This window comes from Puccinia triticina, chromosome 1A (assembly GCF_026914185.1).
Source record: "Puccinia triticina chromosome 1A, complete sequence".
In the NCBI taxonomy this organism is placed as follows: Eukaryota; Fungi; Basidiomycota; class Pucciniomycetes; order Pucciniales; family Pucciniaceae; genus Puccinia; species Puccinia triticina.
The window spans coordinates 3,174,503-3,196,017 of NC_070558.1; the positions used below are offsets into that span (position 1 = coordinate 3,174,503).

Below are 21,515 nucleotides of genomic sequence, written 5' to 3' on the forward strand. Positions count from 1 at the left end.
GGCCCATTCTGAGCTACCGTCAAAATTATGGTCCCATGCGTATCGATGTGCATGTTATCTCGTCAACAGGCTCTCAAATCAGCGATGCAAGACAACACCGCTGGAGATGTGGTCAGGCCGCCAACCTAATCCAGACTCATTCCACCCATTTGGGGCTCGGGCAGCTGTTCACATTCCAAAAGAACGACTTCGCAAGTTGGATCAACGTGGATGGACCGGTTACTTGGTCGGATATCAAGATGATGAGAGAGGGTGGTTTTTCTGGAATCCAACGTCGCAGAAGGTCGTAAATTCAGAGTGTGCAAACTTCCTTGACTTTCAAGGAAAGCCTTTGTTTCCGGCACCGTCCGAGTTTGCTAACAACCACCTTGTTCGTAAAGTTCTGGCTTTGGGACAAGAGCGAACAACTGAAATATGTGACGAACAGGATTCTCAAATTCACACTCTACAGGCAATCTCTGACGCGGAAATCCCGACTAACCTGAAGAACGCTCTCAAATCCCCCGCATCATCGGCATGGCGTGACGCATGCATGTCTGAGTGGTCTCAGCTTGAACAGATCGACACATTCGACATTGAGGAAAAACAGGACAAGCACTCGATTGGCACTTGTTTTGTTTTCGACATCAAGAGGAACTCTGACGGTTCCATCAACAAACTCAAGGCTAGATTTGTGGTTCGCGGCTTCAAACAAAGACTTGGCAAAGACGTTTGGTCGACTTTTGCTCCAACAGCTTCACTCTCAACACTCCGGGTTCTACTCACTTTATCGATCAAGAACAGGTGGATCATAAACTCTTTCGACATCACGGGAGCTTTCGTACACAGCCCGATCGACGAGACCATTTTTGTAGATCCCCCGATTGAACTGTTCCCTCACTTGGCAGGAAAAGTTCTCCAACTAAAAAAGGCCCTTTATGGAACCCAACAAGCCAGCCGTTGCTGGTGGAAGCATTTCAAGAGTCTTCTTCATGGATGGGGTTTTGAGTGTGACGAGGTGGAGGAATGTCTATACAGGTACAAGAAGGACGACTCGGTTATAATTGTGTGGATTCATGTCGATGACGGGATTGTTTTCGGTAATAATCAAAGCGATATCGATCTTTTTCGGAGAAAAATGGAAGGCAGTTTGAGGGTGAAGTGGGACGCACGGCCGGATAAACTAGTCGGCATAAAACTTGATTATACAACAGACTCCATATTTTTAAGTCAACATCTCCTGGTCGACCAACTGATTCAGAAATACAAGGAAGAAGTAAATCCTATCCTAGTACCCACCAACACACCGCTGCCGACTTGCGACCTCACTACGTCGTGGGGTGAACCGGTTTCGGCAACCTTGTATCCATCCTTGATCGGCTCAATCAATTACCTCGCCTTGGGGACCAGACCTGACATCAGCTTCGCCGTGAATTACCTGGCCAGATTTAGTTCAAACCCCAACGAATCTCATTGGAACGCTCTATCACACCTGGTTCAGTACATCAACACCACCTGATCGAAACGACTTCGGCTACATCCTGTGGGAGACGATCTGGTTACGTGGGTGGATGCAAACTGGGGGGGAGAGTTTCAACGATTGACTTCCGGATTTATCATCACACTACTGGGTAGCCCAGTGGCCTGGGGTTCTCGAAGACAAAAGGTAGTCGCAACTTCGACGTGCGCGGCCGAATTTATTTCACTAGGGTCGTCGGTAGACTTTCTACTGTTTCTTATTCCTATCCTCAAATCCTTCGATATCAAACTCGCATTTAAAATCAAGTGTGACAACCGTGCGGCCGTCCTTGTTTCGGATGACAACGCCTCAAAAGGTCGCATGAAAAGTCCAGAGCGGAATTTCTTCTTTGTAAACAATGCGGTCCGGGAACATAACATCAAGCTCGATTGGGTTTCAACATCGGACAACTTGGCGGATTTCTTCACCAAAACACTTAGATCGAACCTTCACTCGCTATCAATGGATAAAATTTTCACTTGATTATTAAATTTCTTCTCTTATTTTTTTTTACTCCTTTAAACTCATATCTTAAATCATCTAGACATATTCCTATAAAAGAAAAAATTGTTTCCTACACATCTCCTCATGTTTTTTTTCTTTCTTTTTTTTTCTTCTATCCTTTCTGGTTGTACTCATGGTGTGGAGTTTGAGGGGGGATTTTGTACGGTGGGGTGGACAAACTCCACAATTGGAGTATAGGAGTTGGAAGAGGCGGGCAAGTCGGAGCAATAGAACCCCACGGATTCTAGTCACAACAAAAAACACGTAGATACTTCTATGTTTGGAACCTTTCACAAAAGATTGAAACCTGCTTTTGTCAAGTGTTTTGTAATTACAAGGTTGCAAATGCAAATTCACGACTTGGTATGCCTATATCTTCACATGAGAAATTGCGTTGATCTAAAGACTGGCAGAACCATGAGATTCTAGAGGAAGAAGTAAGGATGTAAATGCAACAGCAAAAAACAGAGAGCCACTAATGTAGACTGGTAAGGAACTCTTTATATTTGTACACATGAACACTTTGATAAAGGAGAACACAGGAAATCCAAGCGATGTGTGCGGGAGACAAGGAACCAAGTCAGCCTCATTTCGCAATATGCATAAAATAATTCAATAAACCACTTACCAACAGGAGCTAAGGTACCACAGATTCTGCCAACTGAAGCGGTCAGAGCGTTGCCAGTACCTCTATTTTTTGTGACAAAGATTTCCGGAGTGTAAGAGTATAAGATGGACAGTAAGAAGTTGGTATTTAATCCAAACAAACAGTTCCAGACCAGGAGTATACTAGAGGATTTAGCGGTTAGGGATCCGAAAAGAGAAATGCCAGTCAAGGCGGACGTGATGGCCAGTGAGCCCTTTCGTCCCAGTTGCGGTGTTTGCGTCATTAATGCCCCTATTGCTGAGCCTGGTAATCCTACCGCTGCGATAATCAATGAGTTTCGATAGGTGGTGGAGGTTTCGTCGCCAAATTTGATGCCTCGCTGTGTTTCAATTAAAGGGATGAACGCGTTGTAGAGTGGGAATGCTAGTCCAATGAGAGCCCAGATCGTGGTAATTAATCCGGTCGACAACGCAAGTACAGGTGTGTTAAACAGGCCGCTGAGGTGTTGGAAATCGAACCGCCTCAATGTCCGCATCAGTAGCGTCTTAGGACTGGTCAATTCATTACTCTTCTCGACCACGTTTTCAATAGATCCAAATTGTTCTAAGTGTGCGATGGTAAGCGAGCATTTGACTCCATTGCGACGGGCGACTTCTTGCACAACCGCTACAGCTTCTTCTGGTCTTCCCTTTCCCATCAGGTACTTAGGGCTTTCGTGTATTTCGATAGTAAAAAAACGGGCCAAAAACATCAAAAATGCAGCGCTTCCGACGGAAATCAATAGCCATCTCCAGCCTGCATTCTCGCCTCTGGTACAGCTCTGAGCTTTGGGTTGACATGAGAAGTTGGATAACAACGGCCAGGCGAGAAGTGTGACGAGAAGTTGGGCTATCGACCAAAAGATCGATAGAACTGTTAATAAATACTGATGAGAGCCCGGTAAAAATTCTAGAAATATCGCCGAATCTACTGGTAAATTTCCACCGACGCCCGTCGACCAAAAAAATACACACAGACAGATGGATATAAAGTTTGTCGAAGAAGCTGAGAGCAAGGCAAAGATGGCCGTAGTGAAAATCGTTATGTTGAAGCCTAATTTCCTTCCAAATATATCGCAACCAAAACCCCAGATCAAAGCGCCGAACAGCAGGCCGAGGTTTTGAGAAAGCGTTAGGAATGCGGGCTGTTTTGCGCTGAATTCTTGAGAGACGGGGACAAGTATGAGTGAAGTGACGATCGGCCATAAGTTGTCAGCCGCCCAGCCGAATCCAACGACCACGAATAATTTCCATTGATATCGTCCCATCCCAATCTCTTGCATCGCTGCATTTAGGATTCGGGCTTTAGCTTCGTATATTTTCTCTGAGTCTCCCTCTACTTCGCCTGTTCATTCCACGATTCAGAGGAGAAAAAGTTTGTTAACATACACGTCTTCAATCAGCCCAGAGTGAACTTTAAACGAGCCCCCAAAATACGTGCCTCGGAGAGAATCTAACGCCAGATGATCAAGCAAAGAAGGGTAAGAGGTCCCCAGAGCGCGCGCGCCGGTTTTTCCGTTAGAGGTGCGATCATGCGTCGAAACAGGATCAGAGTTACCACTGTGGTTTTCGAACGAGCGCACATCCTCCATGTTTCCCAGGGTTGATCGAAAAGTGATAAGCAGACGTGGAGGAAAGACAACAGAGTGGCTGCTTGAAAATACGTTTTTTTGCAGGCTTCCCCCCAACAATCGTCAAAAGCCCTTTCCGGTGTGCCTCAAGGGTGGAATCGCTTTCAAAGGATCACTGCACGTGACCTGGTAAAGGTAACTAGCAGCAGCGAACTGCAGATAACCAACTAATTATGTCATGTTTATGTACAGTCGTTATGTTATGTAATTGATGGGAATTTGATTGGAAAAATCCCCATCAAAATAGGGCGGAGTTTGTTTTGAGTTCTGCAGATACTCGCGGAGAGTTGTACGAGGTATCCAGCAGCAATTTACAAAGGGTATCAGGGGGTCCGGCCATGCTCCCAGAGAAGGGAGCCGAGAGTTGGAATCCTCCAATCGAGAGGGACGAGGAAGCCAATCCGTCATTAGTCCTCCCGTCCTCTTGGACCAATACATCAAGCAGAAAGGTCCGAGAGGGAGGGAGAGACCGGTTATGTGTCACTGGATCTACATGGATGCACCCAGAGTTCAACTTCGCCAAACGCTTGTAAACTTCACACTGCTGCGGAGTTTTTGCCATGACGTAATGAGCAAATAGAAAAAAAAACAATCGGTCTGTTCTCAGTCGAGGCGAGGTTCGATAAGGTTTGTAGGCGATAAGCTAGATGGCCTGCGTCTGCAATACATGACTAACTTCTGGCGAAAGTTTCCGAGAGAAGTTGTTCTCCTCGCGCGCAGCGAATGCGCAGCCCTGAAGCTGCGTGTGTAAACAGGTCACGGTCGAGATCTACAGACCCTGCAGAACCAGATCTGCAGCCCAGCCCCTGGGAGTGCTTTTTTTTCCCCGCAAAAATGAAGGTTTTCCTGGCCTGAGATCTGGTTCTGCAGGGGGCTGCAGATTGACGGGATGTCCTCCAGTTATTGGAACACCATTGTCAGATTTCCCCATGGTCGGAGGTGATCGCCCAGGTAAATTCTGCGCGCAGAAATTATGCGGCGGGCTGGAAGTGCCAGAAAATGTACGACTTCAGAGAGGCCACAACCTGCCACGACCTGGAGAGCTCTGGAGCACAGCTTGCGCTCTTATGCCTCTGCGTGACATGCGCATAGAAATGGTGACACTTGGTTTTATTTCTGTGATATGTATGCGACTTTTCCTGATACTTGTCGGCGCAGCTGAGACCACCACAGGGAAAAAGTTGAACAGTTTTATCGAACTCGGCAACAAGTTGATGAGCCAACCAACACCATGTCCGCCTTCGATCGGTCCATCGCTTCCACCGAATCGACCACCAGAAGATGTAGTAGGGGCTGATGAGTTAATGAAAGCGGCTGGATGGGACACCATCCCACTGTTTATGAAGGACTTGCCCAAGGAGCTCAATCAATCCGATCCGAAGGCACCGGCCAACCACTCGCTTGAAGCTCTCCAGGCGCTGATTTACGACGAGGATGAAGACGAAAAGCTACGGTCACTCGAAGCTCTGAAGGCACGAGCAAATGAACTGTTTGGGTGCCGAGATTACAGACAAGCTTTAGGGTTCTATAAACAGGCCATCGACATATTGGAAAAGCCGGCTTCTGCGGATCCTTCACACGCCGAGCCCGAATCAAAAGCCAACGCCAAGATTCCCCAAGAGCTCCGAAACTCAATATATTCAAACCGCGCTGCCTGCCATCTTTCCTTAGGTCGGTCAAACGAGACTGGGTTTATTTTAACTTCTCGGACTGATGCTTTCGTGCGTTTGACCTACCTTGGTCGGATCAGGGAATTTCAGATCGTGTCTAACGGATTGCGCAACAGTTCTGAGTCCCCCTCTCCCGATACCTGCGACCAAACTAGTCCGGAAATGCTTCTTTCGGAGTACAAAAGCTTTGGCATCACTCGAACGATTCGATGAGGCATTAGATTGTGTCAACAAATTATTGGCAATTGATCAGCGAGACCATCTCACAGATGATGAAGAACCTCGAAAACTAAAACAAGAAATTGAACGCCAAATCGCCCATCGTCAGGCTGAAAAACGGGCGAAAGAATTGGCTATTGAAAGGCGAAAGGGGTTGGAAAAGGCTTTGAAGCATACACTTCAAGTTGAGCTATTTTTCCTCAAGCTTTCCAAGGCCTGCTTCACTAGACTAATACTAATATAATCTTTTGTTTCTAGTCACGCGGAATTCTCGTCCCAACTCACTGTCCGTTTCCGCCACCTGAATCGAGTCTACCCGCAGGATTCGAGCCCGTTCATTTTGAAGAGATTCCGACGGACATCGAACCAGCCAGGCTAGTCGAGACGATGAAGGAGATCCCGCTGATATACCCGGTATACGTGCTCCGACCAAAGGATGAATATCCAACGAGAGATCTCGTACTACGTTGGCACGAGGATGATCAGATAAGTGCTCATCTTGAGGCACTTTGTGGTGGGACAGATAGCCATCATCTTTATCTGATTACCTCCAAGCAGAGGATTCTCAAGTGCGGCAACAACCTCACCATCAGGAAAATCTTAAACTCAATCTCCAAGAATCAGTCCGGCGATTCTCTGTGTCTGGGTGATCTGGGGAATTTGGAATTCTTTCTTTTGCCAGTAGGGCAGTTGGAGAAAGAGTGGATAGATATGACAAAAAGAAGTTTCTCTAAAATGTCCTAGCTGTCTCTACTGCCTGTTTCCTTTGGCATCTGTGGTTGATGTTGGTCATAGAATCTTCAGGCATGACAACTCCGCAAGGGACCTCGGTCACCGTGATGTTTTAGAAATGTAGTGGTTCTGTTAATCAATTCTCCAGGGATAATTGTCACAAACTCACAGGCTTCAAGGAAGTCTTGTCTGTACGGCAACGCTTTCCGTCTAACGAAATTTCATTGGTATATCTTGAATTTCTTCTGGCTACCTCGGGGATATAGGTGGCTAGAGCATATCCACTAGTTTCCACAATGGTATGTACCATGATAAAGCTCTGCCGCCTGAATTCCTTGCGGGTGTATATGTAATAATTATTCGAGCAAATTTTGTCCTTTCTGATTAGAGGCACTCGTACAGTCCATGATCAATTCAATAGTCTTAATTAGCTTGATCAAGGGGTGATGAAAGATGGTGCTCCAGTCGTGTTTGCAGTGACCCGGGCCGCGTCGGCGTGCGTCGCGCCGCATGGTTGGAGCTAGTGATTACATAATCCGAGAATTTTCCGTGACATAACGGTGTGATGAATTTATTTGGCTGGGCGGTTCCTTTTCGATCCTTGGAGATTCGCTTTGTCTTGCATCCATCCATACGCAGGTCCACCAGCCGCGAGGAGGGCCAACTCATCACAACATAGACTTCTCATCCAATATATACTCCCAGCACGATGGTCAAACGACAAGCCGAAAAACAGTTAACCGACCGGTGCGCGCCATGTCTACTTCTTTGTCCTTCTAAGCATGCGGTGTAGCAGTACTCACCTTTGTTCCCCTTCCTGCCCTTTTCAGGAATTGGAACGACCAGGAACCCGATGATGTGAGTTAGAACTAACGGCCAGGCTGAAGACTCATGAGAAGGGCTTATTGCTTTTCAGTACTGACACCTGATCTCGTCGATGTAGACTCCATCTACAGGAGCACTGAAAACTGCATCCCTTCAAGCTATCAGTAAGAGGCAGTAAGTGTCGAGATCTCTCCGCCTAAACCCAGTACCATATCCTCAATAAGTAATTCACCGGCCCCTTTCTGCTTCACCCTTTCTATTATACGTACAGGATACGTAGCTTACCAAAGAAGACTGGTGCATCAGTTGAGTCGTCTTTTATGATTTTACTATTGTCACCAAACATTAGCTTTCTCTGACCAACCCTGATACAGGCATCCCCAGCTGCTTCGCAATTTGGGGCCGTCCCCCCATTCCCTGCCATCAGTAAACCTGCCTCGACACTATTTAGCCAGCCATCTCAATCGGTTCAACCTACACCTTCTCTCAATCTATTTGGCAGTTCGAGTAGCTTTGGAGCTGGCGAGTCCACATTTTCCTGAACTAATGATCTTAACGGGAATGACGTCTAACCTTCACCTATCAATATCTAGCCAAACCCACTTCTTTTGGGAGCGCTCCGTTGGCCATGTCGACCTCGTCTAGCTCGACTGAACCTCCGAACACTGAAGCGTTGTTCGACTACTATGCATCTCTACGTGGTCTGAATCTATGTGCCACAAAGGCCTTCGACGAACTCATCACGAAAGACGCGTTTGTGGACCTTAGCAGCGCCTTCGATCATGTCAAGCAGAAATACAACGAACACCGCCGTGAGATTCAAGCCAAACTTGAACGAGTGCAGCCATCTACAACCGATAAAGCTAGCATATCTTCAACTGCCGAGGCACCCGCTAAATCACTTTTTTCCTTCGGCTCAAACGGAGCTCAAAAGGCATCAAGCATCGGAAACACGTCTTCTACTGCCGAGGCGCCTGTGAAATCTCCGTTTTCCTTCGCGTCTAACGGTGCCCCAAAGGCATCAAGCACCGCAAACACATCTTCAACTGCTGAGGCAGCTGTGAAATCTCCTTTTTCGTTTGCGTCAAACGGAGCCCAAAAGGCATCAGGCACCGAAAGACTTTTTACATCCCTGCCGTTTTGTCCTCCAGAGCGTCTTTCCGTGTCTGAGTCCGAGCAGCAACTCTCTCCCGATGAGACCGAGAAGACCAGCTTACGTTAGTTGACATTCCACCTACACTAACATAACATCCACCATGGCCCTGGTTATTGTTGACCGAAGTCTTTTGTCCTACTCATCTAGCTTCTACCAATGGTTCAGCAGCACCAGATGGAAAGGCTGGCTCTAGACCCGGCGCGTTTACAATGGCTGCACCCATGCGACCTTCGCCTTTGAGATACGAAAGTCAGAATTCCCCAGCAGCCAGCCCGGCCCCGGAATCTGCAGAAGAAGCCGCGAAAAATCCTTCCAGTTTAGCTCCGATCGCTGAGCTCTCCAAACCTGAATCTTCGCTCTCATTAAATGCGGAGACTGGCAACCCGCAACCAAAATCGAAAGAACCGAATTCCGATGGCTCTTCACCCACACCTCTTCTGTTCTCGGACAGTAAAAACAAGGCATCTTCTCTTTTTGGGGCCGCTGGGGCGTCTGCAGCTGGGAATTCACTTTTCGGGTCGTCTTCCGCGTCAAATCCTTTTAACTTTGGTTCCTCGTCGTCACAGAACTCGCCGCCCAAATCGTCTAGCCTCGGTTTTGGGTTCGGGGTAGGAGCCGCTGGAAGTTCCGGTGTGTTTGGTGGGTTTGGCTCCCCAAAGAACGCTTCTAACCAAGCTACCCCCTCCAAGAATGCATTCAACCCCGTCGGCTTCTCGTTTGGCGGCAGTCCACCAACCTCGTCTGCCATGCCAACCAAGACATCGGAAGCAGTTCCGTCTCAACCGGGATCAACGACTAATAATTCCAATAGCAATCTGAACGATAAACCCAATACGAGTTCAGACAACGTACCGGAAAATGAAACGAAAAGTTCTGATGATCTGGTCACTACGACAGAAATAAAAGCTATCGATTCAAAGAAGGGAGAGGAAGAGGAAGAAACCCTCTTTGAAACTACTGGTAGAGTTTATGCTTTGTTGGACAAAAAACAAGAAGATGGGAAGATCCAAAAGAGCTGGGTCGGTTGGGCTATCTCTACCGTCAAATTGAACAGGCATAAAGTGACCCAACGATGTCGCATCTTGGCTAGAAGTCAAGTCAACCAAAGCATCCTGATTGTAAGTTGTTTCTCTCCGTAGACAAGAATGCTGTCAGGATGAATCTAATCATCAATCTTGCATTGGGGGTTCCCTTCTTCTCGAATTTGTTTTACTTGAAGAACTTCTATGTGAGACCGAATCTTAAACCCGAGAATCGAGGCAATGCGGTGGAAGTCTTAGGCTTTAATCCCGAAGGTACCCACCTACAGGCTTACAGAATCCGACCTTCATCGGTCCAAGTGGTCGAAGAATTCTTAAAAGCCATTAAGGGTGTTGTAGAATCACTATCCGAATCTTGAGCAAAAAAAACCCATGAGCTTGCAGCCGCCGTAAGTAATGGAAAGGAGAATCGACCATCTCACTGCTCAGTTATGGTTGGCGCTTCTTTTTTTCCGTTTTTTCCTCGTTTACGCACGTTCAACAAGATCGTATTCGAGTAAATGTACATTCATCCCAAAACGTACACCTTTCAGTGATAAAAATGCCCCGAAATCCGATCACGTCGTTGTCTACCAATTTTTCTGTGTATAGTCACCCCCAATCCCCTCACCTGTTCATAATCACCTACATGGAACAAGTGATCCCATATTTGTTTCTCCTTTTTATGGTAGACAGCATGATAATAAAGATGATCAATTGTTTGAGAAAGAAGTTGTCAGAGATCTCAGAGAAACAGAAGCATCCTTTTCCGCACTCATCAGGTTTGGAAAATGTTCAATGGACCCCGGAGAGAAAACTGTCATCATAGCTTATTCTGACTTTCCTTCATTGACAGATGAGTGAGCATGAGCCCGCATCTTGCGCATTATTGACCCAGTACCATGAGAATAGAACCAAACAAAACCTTCCATGGTAGCCATACTCCAATATTTTGCACACACTCTTTTCCTCTTTCTCAGACGCCTTCGGGGGACTATCTGAACTATCTAGAAGTCCAAATGGGTTTTATTGAGGTATTTTTTGTAGAGACAACTAATTTTCAGCTTCTTTGGGGGATCCAGCTGCACTTCACTTTTGATGAACACTTTTTGGAATGTTTCTTCTCATGCAGAAACAGCTGAATGAACCCAAAAAGTTTACTTGGATCAAGCCAAAAGCTTACTTCCAACCTCATACGACCTTAGGCTTCAGTACATTCAAAATAAAATCTCGGATGTATTTTGCACCAACAAAAAAAATTGAATAAGCCTCTTCTGACTAGTAGTAAAAACCACCAGATCTATTTTGTGTGTGTATATGAAATCCAGAGGGAAACCCCGTGTGTTGAAATGATAAAAAAGAGCAATCATGTAAACAGGAGGAAAAAATAAATACCAGAGCTGAATGGTTCTCTCCCTTGCTTTGGGAAAGTAAACTTGCTCCTGGCAGATAGTTTTCCATCCTAGCATAAACATGTGGAAAAACATACTAAACAGAAATTGTGTGAACAAAAATTATCCAATTTGGGATCACTAAGGCATACTAAAATCCAGAACAGAGATCCGGTAAAAGAACTAGAAAATAAGTGATATGCGCTATTTCGGTTCAACTTCCCTGACCTCATCTTGTGACTTTTTCTTTGAATTGCGTAGTGTGAGTCTGGGAAAACAACCTTTCTGCTTCTTCTGGGATGTGGGCAAAGAATCCATCTTCTTCTCCTTGGAATTTCCGACTATGACACGCCGCTCCACCCATCCAGCAACATTGTTCAGTGGCTGTAGTTTTAGCAGTAGAGCTTCAAGTTTAGCAATCTTCTCCGTAGAAAGCTTATCGAATTCTGTTGCGTCCTCTGGCTCGAAGTTGGAGAAGTCCTCTTGATAAGCAACACGGAAGTTGATTTGAACTACTGGGGTCTTTGAAAGCGAAAGCTCATAAGTACTGAGTTGATCAATCTTCCTAAGGATCTCAGAAAGCTCCGGGACAGATTTCTCCATAGCTTCGATGTCTTGGCCCACAGTTACTTTGTGTTTGAAGTCGTACTTGTAATGGTATTTTAATCTGGTTGTGAGGAGCTCTGAGACTACCCAAAAGGCCGGATGAGCTAGATTTCATCAATAAACTCAAACATTTGATCAGTATCACCCATCCTGGATTCCATATTAGTTTTGAGTACTTACGCTTGCCCATAGGCCATGGGAGATCATAGGGAGGCTTCTCGCTCTCATCCCGAAGTGCTGCGGGGTTCTTGATGAGATGGTCCAAAACCTCACTTGCTCGTTGAAATAGAAACTTGCTTCTGGAAGCTAATATAAATCATGTCTTCTGAATTAATATTCTTCAGCAAAAATCAAGTATGAATTTCTAAATAACTCACGTTCATCTTCTGGATAGTGAGGGAATCTATTGGGATTATACAGGGAGTGTTTTGTGGAGCTTCCGCTCACGCTGGGTGATTCAACATCGGACAATGCTCTTGGGCACTGCATCACATTTTCAACTTCAACCTCTGCGCTTGGAACCACAATTTTGCGGTCGCGGTCGGCTTCCGCTTGCCCGATGGCATTCTCAGCATCTTTCCCATCGAACGATGCTTCGCTATATACAATTAGGAAGCTGATGAGGAAGATATACAAAACAGAAGGCATTATGCTTATGAGATACGCAATGAAAGAAATGTGCTGGTAGGTCCAAAGTGGGTTTTGAATCGCCTTTTAAGTTTATTGGCGAGTGTGCGCTTGCCTGTCCACAATAGCCATGCTTGCCATTTATGAACGTTTCAAAAGGCGATTGGTGGGTGACAGTTGTACAAAGCAAACATACTCAACTACTCCCATTTTGTGATTTCAATGGCATTAAGTCGCGCGGGCTCAGAAAAAAATTAAGCTTTCTCTCAAAGCAGTTTAAAAATCTTGATAGAAATTTGTATTGGGTTTCAGCGAAGGGCAAAAGTATGAACAATCAATGGTCTGGTCCGAAAAAAAGATACACGGCGCGTTCAGGTGAGGGAATCGGCAAGCCCTAGTGTCATCCATCCATATGGTACAATGAATTATGATTTTCACTGCGGCGCACAACCAGGTTGCAGAAGGCGTCAAACGTTTGACAACCTTGCTCCTGACTGCTACATCTTCTGTCAGCCTGCTATGTTCCGCACTATCCCTAGTTTTGCCAACTCTAAATCTAAAAAATCGCTCGAGGTTTTGGCCAGGTTTGGCGATCCCAGTCGTGATTTTTGTGGATCGGAGCTGCGTAATATGGATAAGTAATGCGAGGCCGTTTGTCCCTCTCCAACATGACACAACAACGACCCAACATCGCTTGTCGCAGTGAGGTAGAGGAAATCAAAGGTCCTCATGTCGGTCGGAGATGCGTTGCTAAGTATTAATCAGGATAAGAAACCAGCTGTCGTGCACAAACTATGGATGCGGTTTAAGGTTTTACTTCGAAAAGGTATCAATGCGCCGCCGCCTGGTTTTTACCAAGCTCTCCAAAAACATTAGCGTGGTGAAAAAAAATGAAAATAGGCATGGGCAGTTCATTTCCCGTGGGACCGGAGCGGCGACATGCTGATTTTCAATTTAAATTTCCTGTTGAAAGTCAAAAACATCCTCGAAATGAGTCGGATAATTGGCGGCCGTGAAGGGTCGATTCGTTGATGCGCAGTTGTTTTCTTTTTATAGAGCGCAAAATTGAGACTGATGACATCCCTATCCGAGTTAGTATATCGGCTAGTATGTCCGCCTTTCATGTTGAAGGGCGCGGAGGAGACGGGTTCGATTCCCGTACTCGGAAGGCAAATCTCGGCTCAGAGGGACAGATTCGTTTGTTGCTTTTGAAGCGGGTCTCGTCACCGTGCGACCGGTGGCCTGCGCAGGTTTTTTATCAACATTCTTTGTATATAGATTGCACGACGGCACCACAGGAACTGATACAGGATCTCTTGTAGTTGGCGATTTTTGTTGCGCATAAGATGTGAAATCATCAAGACATAAAAGACTGGTTGGTCTTGACAGTGCAAATCAATATAGGAGTTTTGTCTCAAGCACGTGTTTTTAAAAATGTATATAGAGAAGGGAAAACATCTCGGCAGCCCCCATGTCTGAAGGAGTCAATCTGGCAGGTGATGTAGTAATACTATTATTTACTACGGACAGCAACATTTGAAAAGAGAACTTTGAACAATGTTTTAATGACCAGAGATGATGTGGTATAGATTACAAGGTTCACTAAGGCTACCTGTAACTAAGTTGGCTCTGAGCTCTAAACCCTATTGGCTATTACTAGATGTCAGAGATGAAACTCACAAAAGAGGTGACGAAAATGTGAATGACGCAAGAAGCAGATGAACGTAAAACCACAAATTTAACAACCAAAGGGAACAAATTTAACGGAATCATAAAATACTATACATGGTCAATCAGGGTGGGTCCTGCGGGGCGGCTTAGAAACTTGACATGTAACGAAGTGAAGAGATGAAAATTTGGCTTGAAAAGGCGTTTGCAAAAAGGTGTCACAGTGAGATGTTCAACACCTTGTACAGTGACCAGGGTCGGAAAGCCCGATACTCTTCAGGAGCATGCAGTGTGATTGTCTTTGCCTGATGTGTGTGAATGAGAAACAGGTCCAAAACATGATTTTTCCGACCTGTTACGCACGATTCCCTGAGAATAATAGACAATCTTAAGGCATGTGGCCCAGAGCTTTTGGCCGGCTATTCCAGTCGGATCTCTTGCATTGGGATGGGGTGTGGCTGGTCTCCCGGGAGGTACCAAGTAGGACCCTCTGTTTCGTCCACCAGAAACGTGATTTGTAAAAAGACGAAGTAGGAGGGGAATAAAAACGCTTATCAGTAGGTTGCAGCGACATTTTTCAATAGGACTGCAAGCCAAACCCGCAACTGTTGTCCAATTTGACGTACCCCAATTCCAGTCTCTCCACTTCCGAAGCAATAGCAGCGTACAGTGGTGTGAAGGCTGCATCTTTCGCCTCCACGATAAGGGAATTGGGACCTTTCTGTTATTATTGTATGGTTGCTGTCAGTATGGTGGTGGTGAAAGGTTGTGCGGGGAACTTACGTGGGGAATAAGCCGCATGGTCAACTCGCGTAGTTTCTTGCTGTCTGTTAATTTGGTAATGTCAGTCATGAGTTCAAATTCAAGAGGCCAAATCTCACCTATGATCCAATCGATTGAGACGGGAGTGTGGGACGGCCGACGGCGAAAGGCCATTTATGAGATGGAAAAACATACCCACTTTGTAGCACTTGATCACTTATGAAGCCCGGATGCTGATGAAAGTCGTGGAAGCGTCATCCACATCGTCAGTTGGGGCATCTTTCTTTTCATTTTTCGAAAGCAAGGATGCATACCACTGCAAGGCAAATAATCCCAGTCCCTTGTAAGCGTCTTTGTAGTTCGCGATTAAAAACTATTATCTTTTTTTGTTTGTTGAAGTATAAGGTTAGTTAAACGCTTTCGATCAGGAGATGAGTTCATCACGTAAGAGACTCACGGAAAGCATACTATTGCCATGCCTTTCCAAGGCCGAGCATCGCCTTTGATTTAACCCTTGCGAACTGGCGAAATCCGGTTCACTGTTCAACTTGTGACTTGCGCTTGTGATGTTGACTATTCTAGCATGCCGCCCATCAGCAACTTGCGCCGTCCGCTTCATCAAGGGAACTAAGCGTTCCGTCAAACAGAAGTGGCCAACGGTGTTACATGCTTGAATTTCTATGCCATCCTCGCTGAGACTGTAAGATGAGCAGCGACTCTGGCAAAATGGACGATCCTTCAATCAGCAACATACAATCTGAAATTTAACCAATAGATACTCACAACAGCAGCATTATTAATCAAGATATCGAGCCTATTCTCGCGCTTTAGGAAAGTACTAGCAGCATCCTTACATGTTCGGAGTCGCGTCAAATCAAAGTGGATGTAATCAAATGATCCATCTGGCAATTCTTTACGAAGTGAGATGATGGCCCGCTGGGCTCGCTCTTCATTTCTACAAACCAAGCTGATAGACACCTTTCGCGTTACCACCAAATTACGTCCGATCATGGAGAATAGTAGAATGAACAACTGTTTATTTCCACTTACTACACTTTTGCACCTTTCCTAGCCAGCTCAAGACTGATGAAGTAACCGGTCCCGGTACTGCCCCCTAGAATGGTTCAGAACAACAACATAAGAAAATCTGCATAGGTTAATGCATGTTCCTGGAGACTCTGAGTGATTTACACACCTGTCACGATGGCGACCCGGCCTAAAAGAATTCAGAATGATGATGAAAACGTGTCGGCTTCTGAATGAGCACATAAGATAATCAGCATTACCAAAATATTCATGTAGCTCACCAGTGAGATCAGGGCTGTCTGACAAGTTCCAAGAAGTGGATTTAGGCGTCTTGCATAGCATGTTGCAACGCGCAATGAACGTTTTCTGGACGACACTATCGAAGTTGAGTTCCACGGGGTTATTTCAAGAAAACTGTCCAGAGGTAGGTATGGGAGGCCAGAAACCTAAGGTCAATCGCGGCGCTGTCAAAAACCGGTTTGCAACCACGAACTTTCTCGGACCGATACTTTCAGGTTAGACGATGATAGAATATCTGGATAAGGTGGACCGACTGCGGAAGGAAGTTGTTCTAACTTCTGGACAATGGATGTTTAGCTGCGGGCCAGTGTGGCAAGGAAAAACGGAATCGAACTACATGCAAACAGGGAAGAGAATCTTACGTGGAAGTCCCACACAACGAGAAAAGTCTGTTTGTATAGCTAACCACAGGCGCGCTGAGTATGTAGGGATAAATACACGTTTGCACGTCGATCAAGATTCAACCCTAATAACCAGGCAGGGGACCACGTGAAGAGCTGCACAACATGTAAACAATGAGCCAGTGATCATTCTTGATGGCCTCCCTCGGCTCGATCGGTCGGATAATGTTGAACAAATATGTAGCAGTAGTCTGCAGTAGTTCGTGAATGGAACACTATGGATTACACTGCTTCGTGGATCACGGGGAACGACCATGTTTATGAACATCGAAAAAGAATTGGAGTGCTGCTATGTGGATGCCGAATTCGGGGACTCTTGAGTCTTTAGTTAGCTCCGGCAAGCTGGGTCCGATTATGTACAGAGCCCCAGATCCCATCGCACATCAACCCTCCCAGGGTATCTGGAACATATTCTTAACACGGCCGTTGATGTCAACAACAGGCGGATTCTCTACACGTGCGCTGCACTGGAATTGGCTGGAGTATTGATGTCATGAAAAGGGCCGCTAGAATCAGGTGTCACCCCTTGTCAGCCCCATGAGCCCATGCTACGGTCGAGGGAGTTTGCCACGGATTATGATCAGCATCGGCTTGCACGATCTTTGGACTGTAGGTGCGAGATGATCCGCTAGAAGCCATTTCCATTAGAGCGGGGCGCCGATAGGGGTCGATCCAACTTGTGCAGCGCAAGTCCCGATCCCCTACCGGTATACGGGAGCGGAAAGGGCTGATATAGTTCGGGTTCCTGGCTGGAGAGGCCTGCGCCGATCGGAGGGCCTTTTCGTATTTCTTTCAGGAGATCTTCTTCAAAGCTCAATCCGACTGAATGGGTCAGAGTTACTCAGTTAGCAGAAAACAAACAACCGCTAACAGTTTTAAGCGAAGCGGAGTTTTCGATTGAAATAAGGCTGAATTTTAGTGTAATAGAAGCTAAACAGAACTATTTTCAGGGGGCATATTTCTATCTCAAGCTGGCACATATTTATGTCAAGAAAGCTGTGAGGGATGGATTGGAATGTTCTCAGTTGGACAAGCCCCCGTAACCCCACAGGTTGATTTGGTTTTTTCTAACTGTGCAATGGCTTGGCGATGGAGCCAGTTGAATTTTTCTGCATGCAGGACCATATTCAGGTGCCACAGCAACAGCGGTCCAGGTCCTGGACTCCATCACCCAACCTGCAATGCAAAAGGGGGGTTTGACCAATTTCCTGAATGTTAGTGTTTCTGCAATCTGGTCCTGCATCCAGGAAAATTCATGCTTGAAACCCCCCTAATCCTGTGTTCAAAGCTGATGTGCATAATTAATGAGAAAATCATAAATGTGTATTCTGTGGGAAGCCTGCAGAGTTGACGGGATTCTCTGCCAGCAAGTGTTAAGATCAAAACATGCATGCAGCCATGCTGGAACAAATCAGACTCAAGCCAGCCAGCTAGGGATGAAACCGGGTCGGGTTCGGGTCGGAAAACAGTGCCCAAACCCGACCCGGGTATAATTGCGGGTCGGGGCGGGTCGGGTCGGATTCAGGTTAGCACTGCCCGAACCCGACCCTGCTTGTGATGAAGTCGGGTCCGGGTTGGGGCGGGTCGGGTCGCGGGTCAGGATTCGGGTCAAGCCATATTTATGGCTTATTTCCATGCCAACAGCTCATGGAAATCATTCAATCAATCTCATTCTTATTTAGTAATTCTGTCTTATTTATTCAATGTAATTCTGTATATATAACACAATATCGATATTTTTTCAATGAATGTGAAAGAGGTTGGATAAAAAAACATCAGAACTTATACTATATCAGTCGGAGTCAAGCTCAGATTCTTCGGGCTGTTGGTCAGAGAGGCCCTCGTTGGTTCTAATCCAATCTTGCCCGCAGACAAGGGCTTCGAGTGTTTTGGGATTCAGCTGATTTCTAGAGGGGCTGAGCACTCTTCCCCCAGTTGAGAAGGCTGACTCGGATGCTATTGATGTCATTGGTGCTATTAAGAAGTACCTCGCCAGTTTTGAAAGGGTTGGGAATCGGACTGCGTTCGTTTTCCACCAATCGAGGATATCAAACGACGGAGTATCGACGGCAACCGTGCCTTCTTGCAGATAGAGATCAAGTTCTGCCGTAGCCGTGACTGTTGGTACAGTCTTTGTCATCTTGCTTGCAAGGTACTCCTTGAAGCAACTTTCCTCGATGTCTTCAAACGTATTTTTAGAATATAAAGTTGTACTATTGTTGATTGATTGAGAGCCTTGAGAGGCATTCAAAGTGTTTGATTTTGGTTTTGCGTTGGAGGCGAACTCGTTGAACAAGGCGTAGAGTTGTTTTGTTATGCCATCGATTTTTTTCGGAACTTCACATTTGTCTGTGTCCGAATCACAGTTTTTGAGGAGCAGAAACTCGATGAGCGAAAGCTTGTATCGCAGATCGAAGACGAGGAAGATTGCGGCCTACTCTTCAGGGTTTTTCCAATATTTGTCGTACTTTTCTTGCATCGGTTCCACTAGATTGCAAAGTTCAGTCGGTCCGGATTGAAGAACATCGTTCAGCTTCTTTTTTATTCTAACTATATTCACATAAAGCATGTGGGCTGTTGGACAATGAGTCATGCACAGCTTCAATGTTGCTGCGGGTTTGAGAATAAACAATTGAAAATGAGTACATTATTCAAATGGATAGAGTAAATAAAATGAATATGTCAACTAACCAGTGTTGAATATTGAAAGAAAATCTTTCATTGCCGTGATCTCCTCCCACTCTTTGGCAGCAGGACAGTTGTTATAGTTCGCATCTTGCAGGGCTAGATTCTCAAAGGCCTCTCGGTACGGTATAGACGAATTGAGCATATGAAATGTTGAGTTCCAGCGCGTTGGCACATCGAGTACTGGCTGGGCTAGATTTCCAATATTCGTCAACTCAAGAGCCTCTTTGAATTGTCGCTTTCGGGAGGGGGTACTTCTGATATATCGGACAGAGTCTCGGATCTTGCTGATGGCGGGAGAGAGCTGATGCAAACCATCTTTGACGATCAGGTTGATGATGTGTGCGGCGCATCGCACATGGAAGAACTTCCCTTCCATTATCGGTGGGGATCGACTTTTGTCTTGAAGTAACTGTTTGACTCGAGCCACGGCAACATCGTTTGCAGCGGCGTTATCGACAGTAATAAAAGAGACTTTGTCAATAGCTTTCCATTCAACAATCGCTGAGAAGAGCTGCTCAGCGATTAGCAATCCGGTGTGAGGTGGCAGAAGTTCCTTGAACGAGATGAGTCGCTTTTTCAGAGTCCAGTCGGACGAGAGGAAATGCGCTGAGATCACCATGTAGGGGGTTTGATTTGAAGTCGTCCAGAGGTCAGTTGTTAAGGCAATTTGATTCGCTTCGACGATCTCAAGGGCAATATTGGCTTTGGTTGAGTGATACATCTCCAAGATGTCTTTCTTGACGGTTATTCGACTATAGAGTTTGAACTGAGGTTGTAAGCTCGCCACAAATTCCCTGAACAGCTTACTCTCGACCGACTTGAACGAACATTTGTCAGTAACGACCATCTTTGCAAGAAGATCACGGGACTTCTGCTGAGAAAACACCCAATTGGCCGGTGTCGAATTCTTTGAGATTTGCAGCATAGTCTGCCTGCTTCGTGATCAATAAGAGGTGCATCGTTTGAGGTGTTGCCAAAGGTGTTTCGTTCCGCACGAGCTTTTGGCAGATAAAGTTTGCTGGCAGTACCGACATTGTCCTCTTTTCTCTTCACCTGTTTCAACATTCAAACAAAATAAAAATAAATAAACATTAGAATATTTTTGATTCAGAGAATAGAGAAAGTAACAACCAACCTTCCCCACTGGGTTTGAAGTGGTTCCATATCTTGCTCGTGGTTTTACGCGGTTTTTGGCCTTGAGACGAACTTTTTTCTCCGGTTTGGGAAGCTTTGTTTTCCGAGCGGGGAGCTTTTTCTTGGGATTCACGGGGCTGACTGGGGTCCAGGACTTGGACCTCGTCTTCGGCCTCACTTTCCGCAGGTGACTGGTGGTCTTGATCAATAGAGCCCTTGGCGTCGTTAGTTGCCCCGGTATCGTCTTTGGTTGAGGAGGGGACGTGCTTCTTGCGCTTGAGGGGGCGTACTTGTTGAGAGCGGGTCCTGGCCATGGTGAAGTCGTGGGTAACGGGCCGGTAGCTGAGAGCGGCAGCCTGAGTATATGTACATATATTCAGTGCTGACAGGCCACAGCCCCGCAAACTATGATTGGTGGCCCAGTGGGAGCGCCGGCCGCGCAATTGATGTAGTCTGGGAGCGCGGGGCCACGTGTTTTACATGGGTACCCGCCTGCTGCGCGGGTCTGTAAACGGGTCGGCGGGTCGACCCGACAGCCAAAATGGCTGCCCGAACCCGACCCAAAAATCTGGCGGGTCTGAGGCGGGTCGGGTCGAAAATGGGTTTTTGTGACAAAGGTCGACCCGAACCCGGCCCCAGACCCGACACGGGCCGGGTACCCGCCGGGTCGACCCGACCCACTTTCATCCCTAGCACCTGACCGAAACCATTACACACCAGACAGCCTTCGTATATACGACGTCTCACACCGTGAAGAGAGTTATTTTGAGATGATGATGATGATAGATAAGACCACACAAAAGAAGACCGACGACTACAAATGATTTCGGTTTTGGTTTTTTCAATATATGTTAAAAAAAAGCGGGGGTGCGGAGACACAAGACAAGCAAAGAAGAAGCCACAGAAGGACAAGCGGCAGAGGCGAAGACGACCCCTGGCCCTGCGATCTGCCCATAAAAAGTTAACCATATGTATATGTATGTTTGTGTAACGGAGAAGCAAAAAAGAAAAAA

At 46.2% G+C, this 21,515-nt stretch overlaps 5 protein-coding genes across 5 annotated transcripts; 2 read left to right on the forward strand and 3 right to left on the reverse strand.

Annotated features, from left to right (window-relative positions):
* Nucleotides 1-2,401: 2,401 nt before the first annotated feature.
* PtA15_1A399 (uncharacterized protein) lies at nt 2,402-4,239 on the reverse strand (the record flags this gene model as incomplete). The annotated part of the gene is made up of 3 exons (XM_053165422.1): nt 2,402-2,523; nt 2,631-3,992; nt 4,089-4,239. The coding sequence occupies 3 exons, from the start codon at nt 4,237-4,239 to the stop codon at nt 2,402-2,404; spliced, it is 1,635 nt and encodes a 544-aa protein (XP_053016616.1).
* Nucleotides 4,240-5,405: 1,166 nt separating this feature from the next.
* On the forward strand, nt 5,406-6,911 carry PtA15_1A400 (uncharacterized protein; the record flags this gene model as incomplete). The annotated part of the gene is made up of 3 exons (XM_053165425.1): nt 5,406-5,949; nt 6,029-6,351; nt 6,426-6,911. The coding sequence occupies 3 exons, from the start codon at nt 5,406-5,408 to the stop codon at nt 6,909-6,911; spliced, it is 1,353 nt and encodes a 450-aa protein (XP_053016617.1).
* A 697-nt stretch (nt 6,912-7,608) lies between these two features.
* On the forward strand, nt 7,609-10,279 carry PtA15_1A401 (uncharacterized protein; the record flags this gene model as incomplete). Its single annotated transcript, XM_053165426.1, has 8 exons — nt 7,609-7,646; nt 7,730-7,757; nt 7,843-7,898; nt 7,996-8,029; nt 8,099-8,246; nt 8,318-8,941; nt 9,028-9,998; nt 10,100-10,279. The coding sequence occupies 8 exons, from the start codon at nt 7,609-7,611 to the stop codon at nt 10,277-10,279; spliced, it is 2,079 nt and encodes a 692-aa protein (XP_053016618.1).
* Nucleotides 10,280-11,494: 1,215 nt separating this feature from the next.
* On the reverse strand, nt 11,495-12,544 carry PtA15_1A402 (uncharacterized protein; the record flags this gene model as incomplete). Its single annotated transcript, XM_053165427.1, has 3 exons — nt 11,495-12,000; nt 12,077-12,202; nt 12,274-12,544. The coding sequence occupies 3 exons, from the start codon at nt 12,542-12,544 to the stop codon at nt 11,495-11,497; spliced, it is 903 nt and encodes a 300-aa protein (XP_053016619.1).
* A 1,923-nt stretch (nt 12,545-14,467) lies between these two features.
* Nucleotides 14,468-16,321, reverse strand: PtA15_1A403 (uncharacterized protein; the record flags this gene model as incomplete). Its single annotated transcript, XM_053165428.1, has 10 exons — nt 14,468-14,681; nt 14,818-14,912; nt 14,975-15,018; nt 15,153-15,186; nt 15,268-15,333; nt 15,411-15,671; nt 15,737-15,920; nt 16,004-16,067; nt 16,149-16,169; nt 16,261-16,321. 10 exons carry the CDS (start codon nt 16,319-16,321, stop codon nt 14,468-14,470), a joined length of 1,044 nt encoding a protein of 347 aa, XP_053016620.1.
* Nucleotides 16,322-21,515: the final 5,194 nt, after the last annotated feature.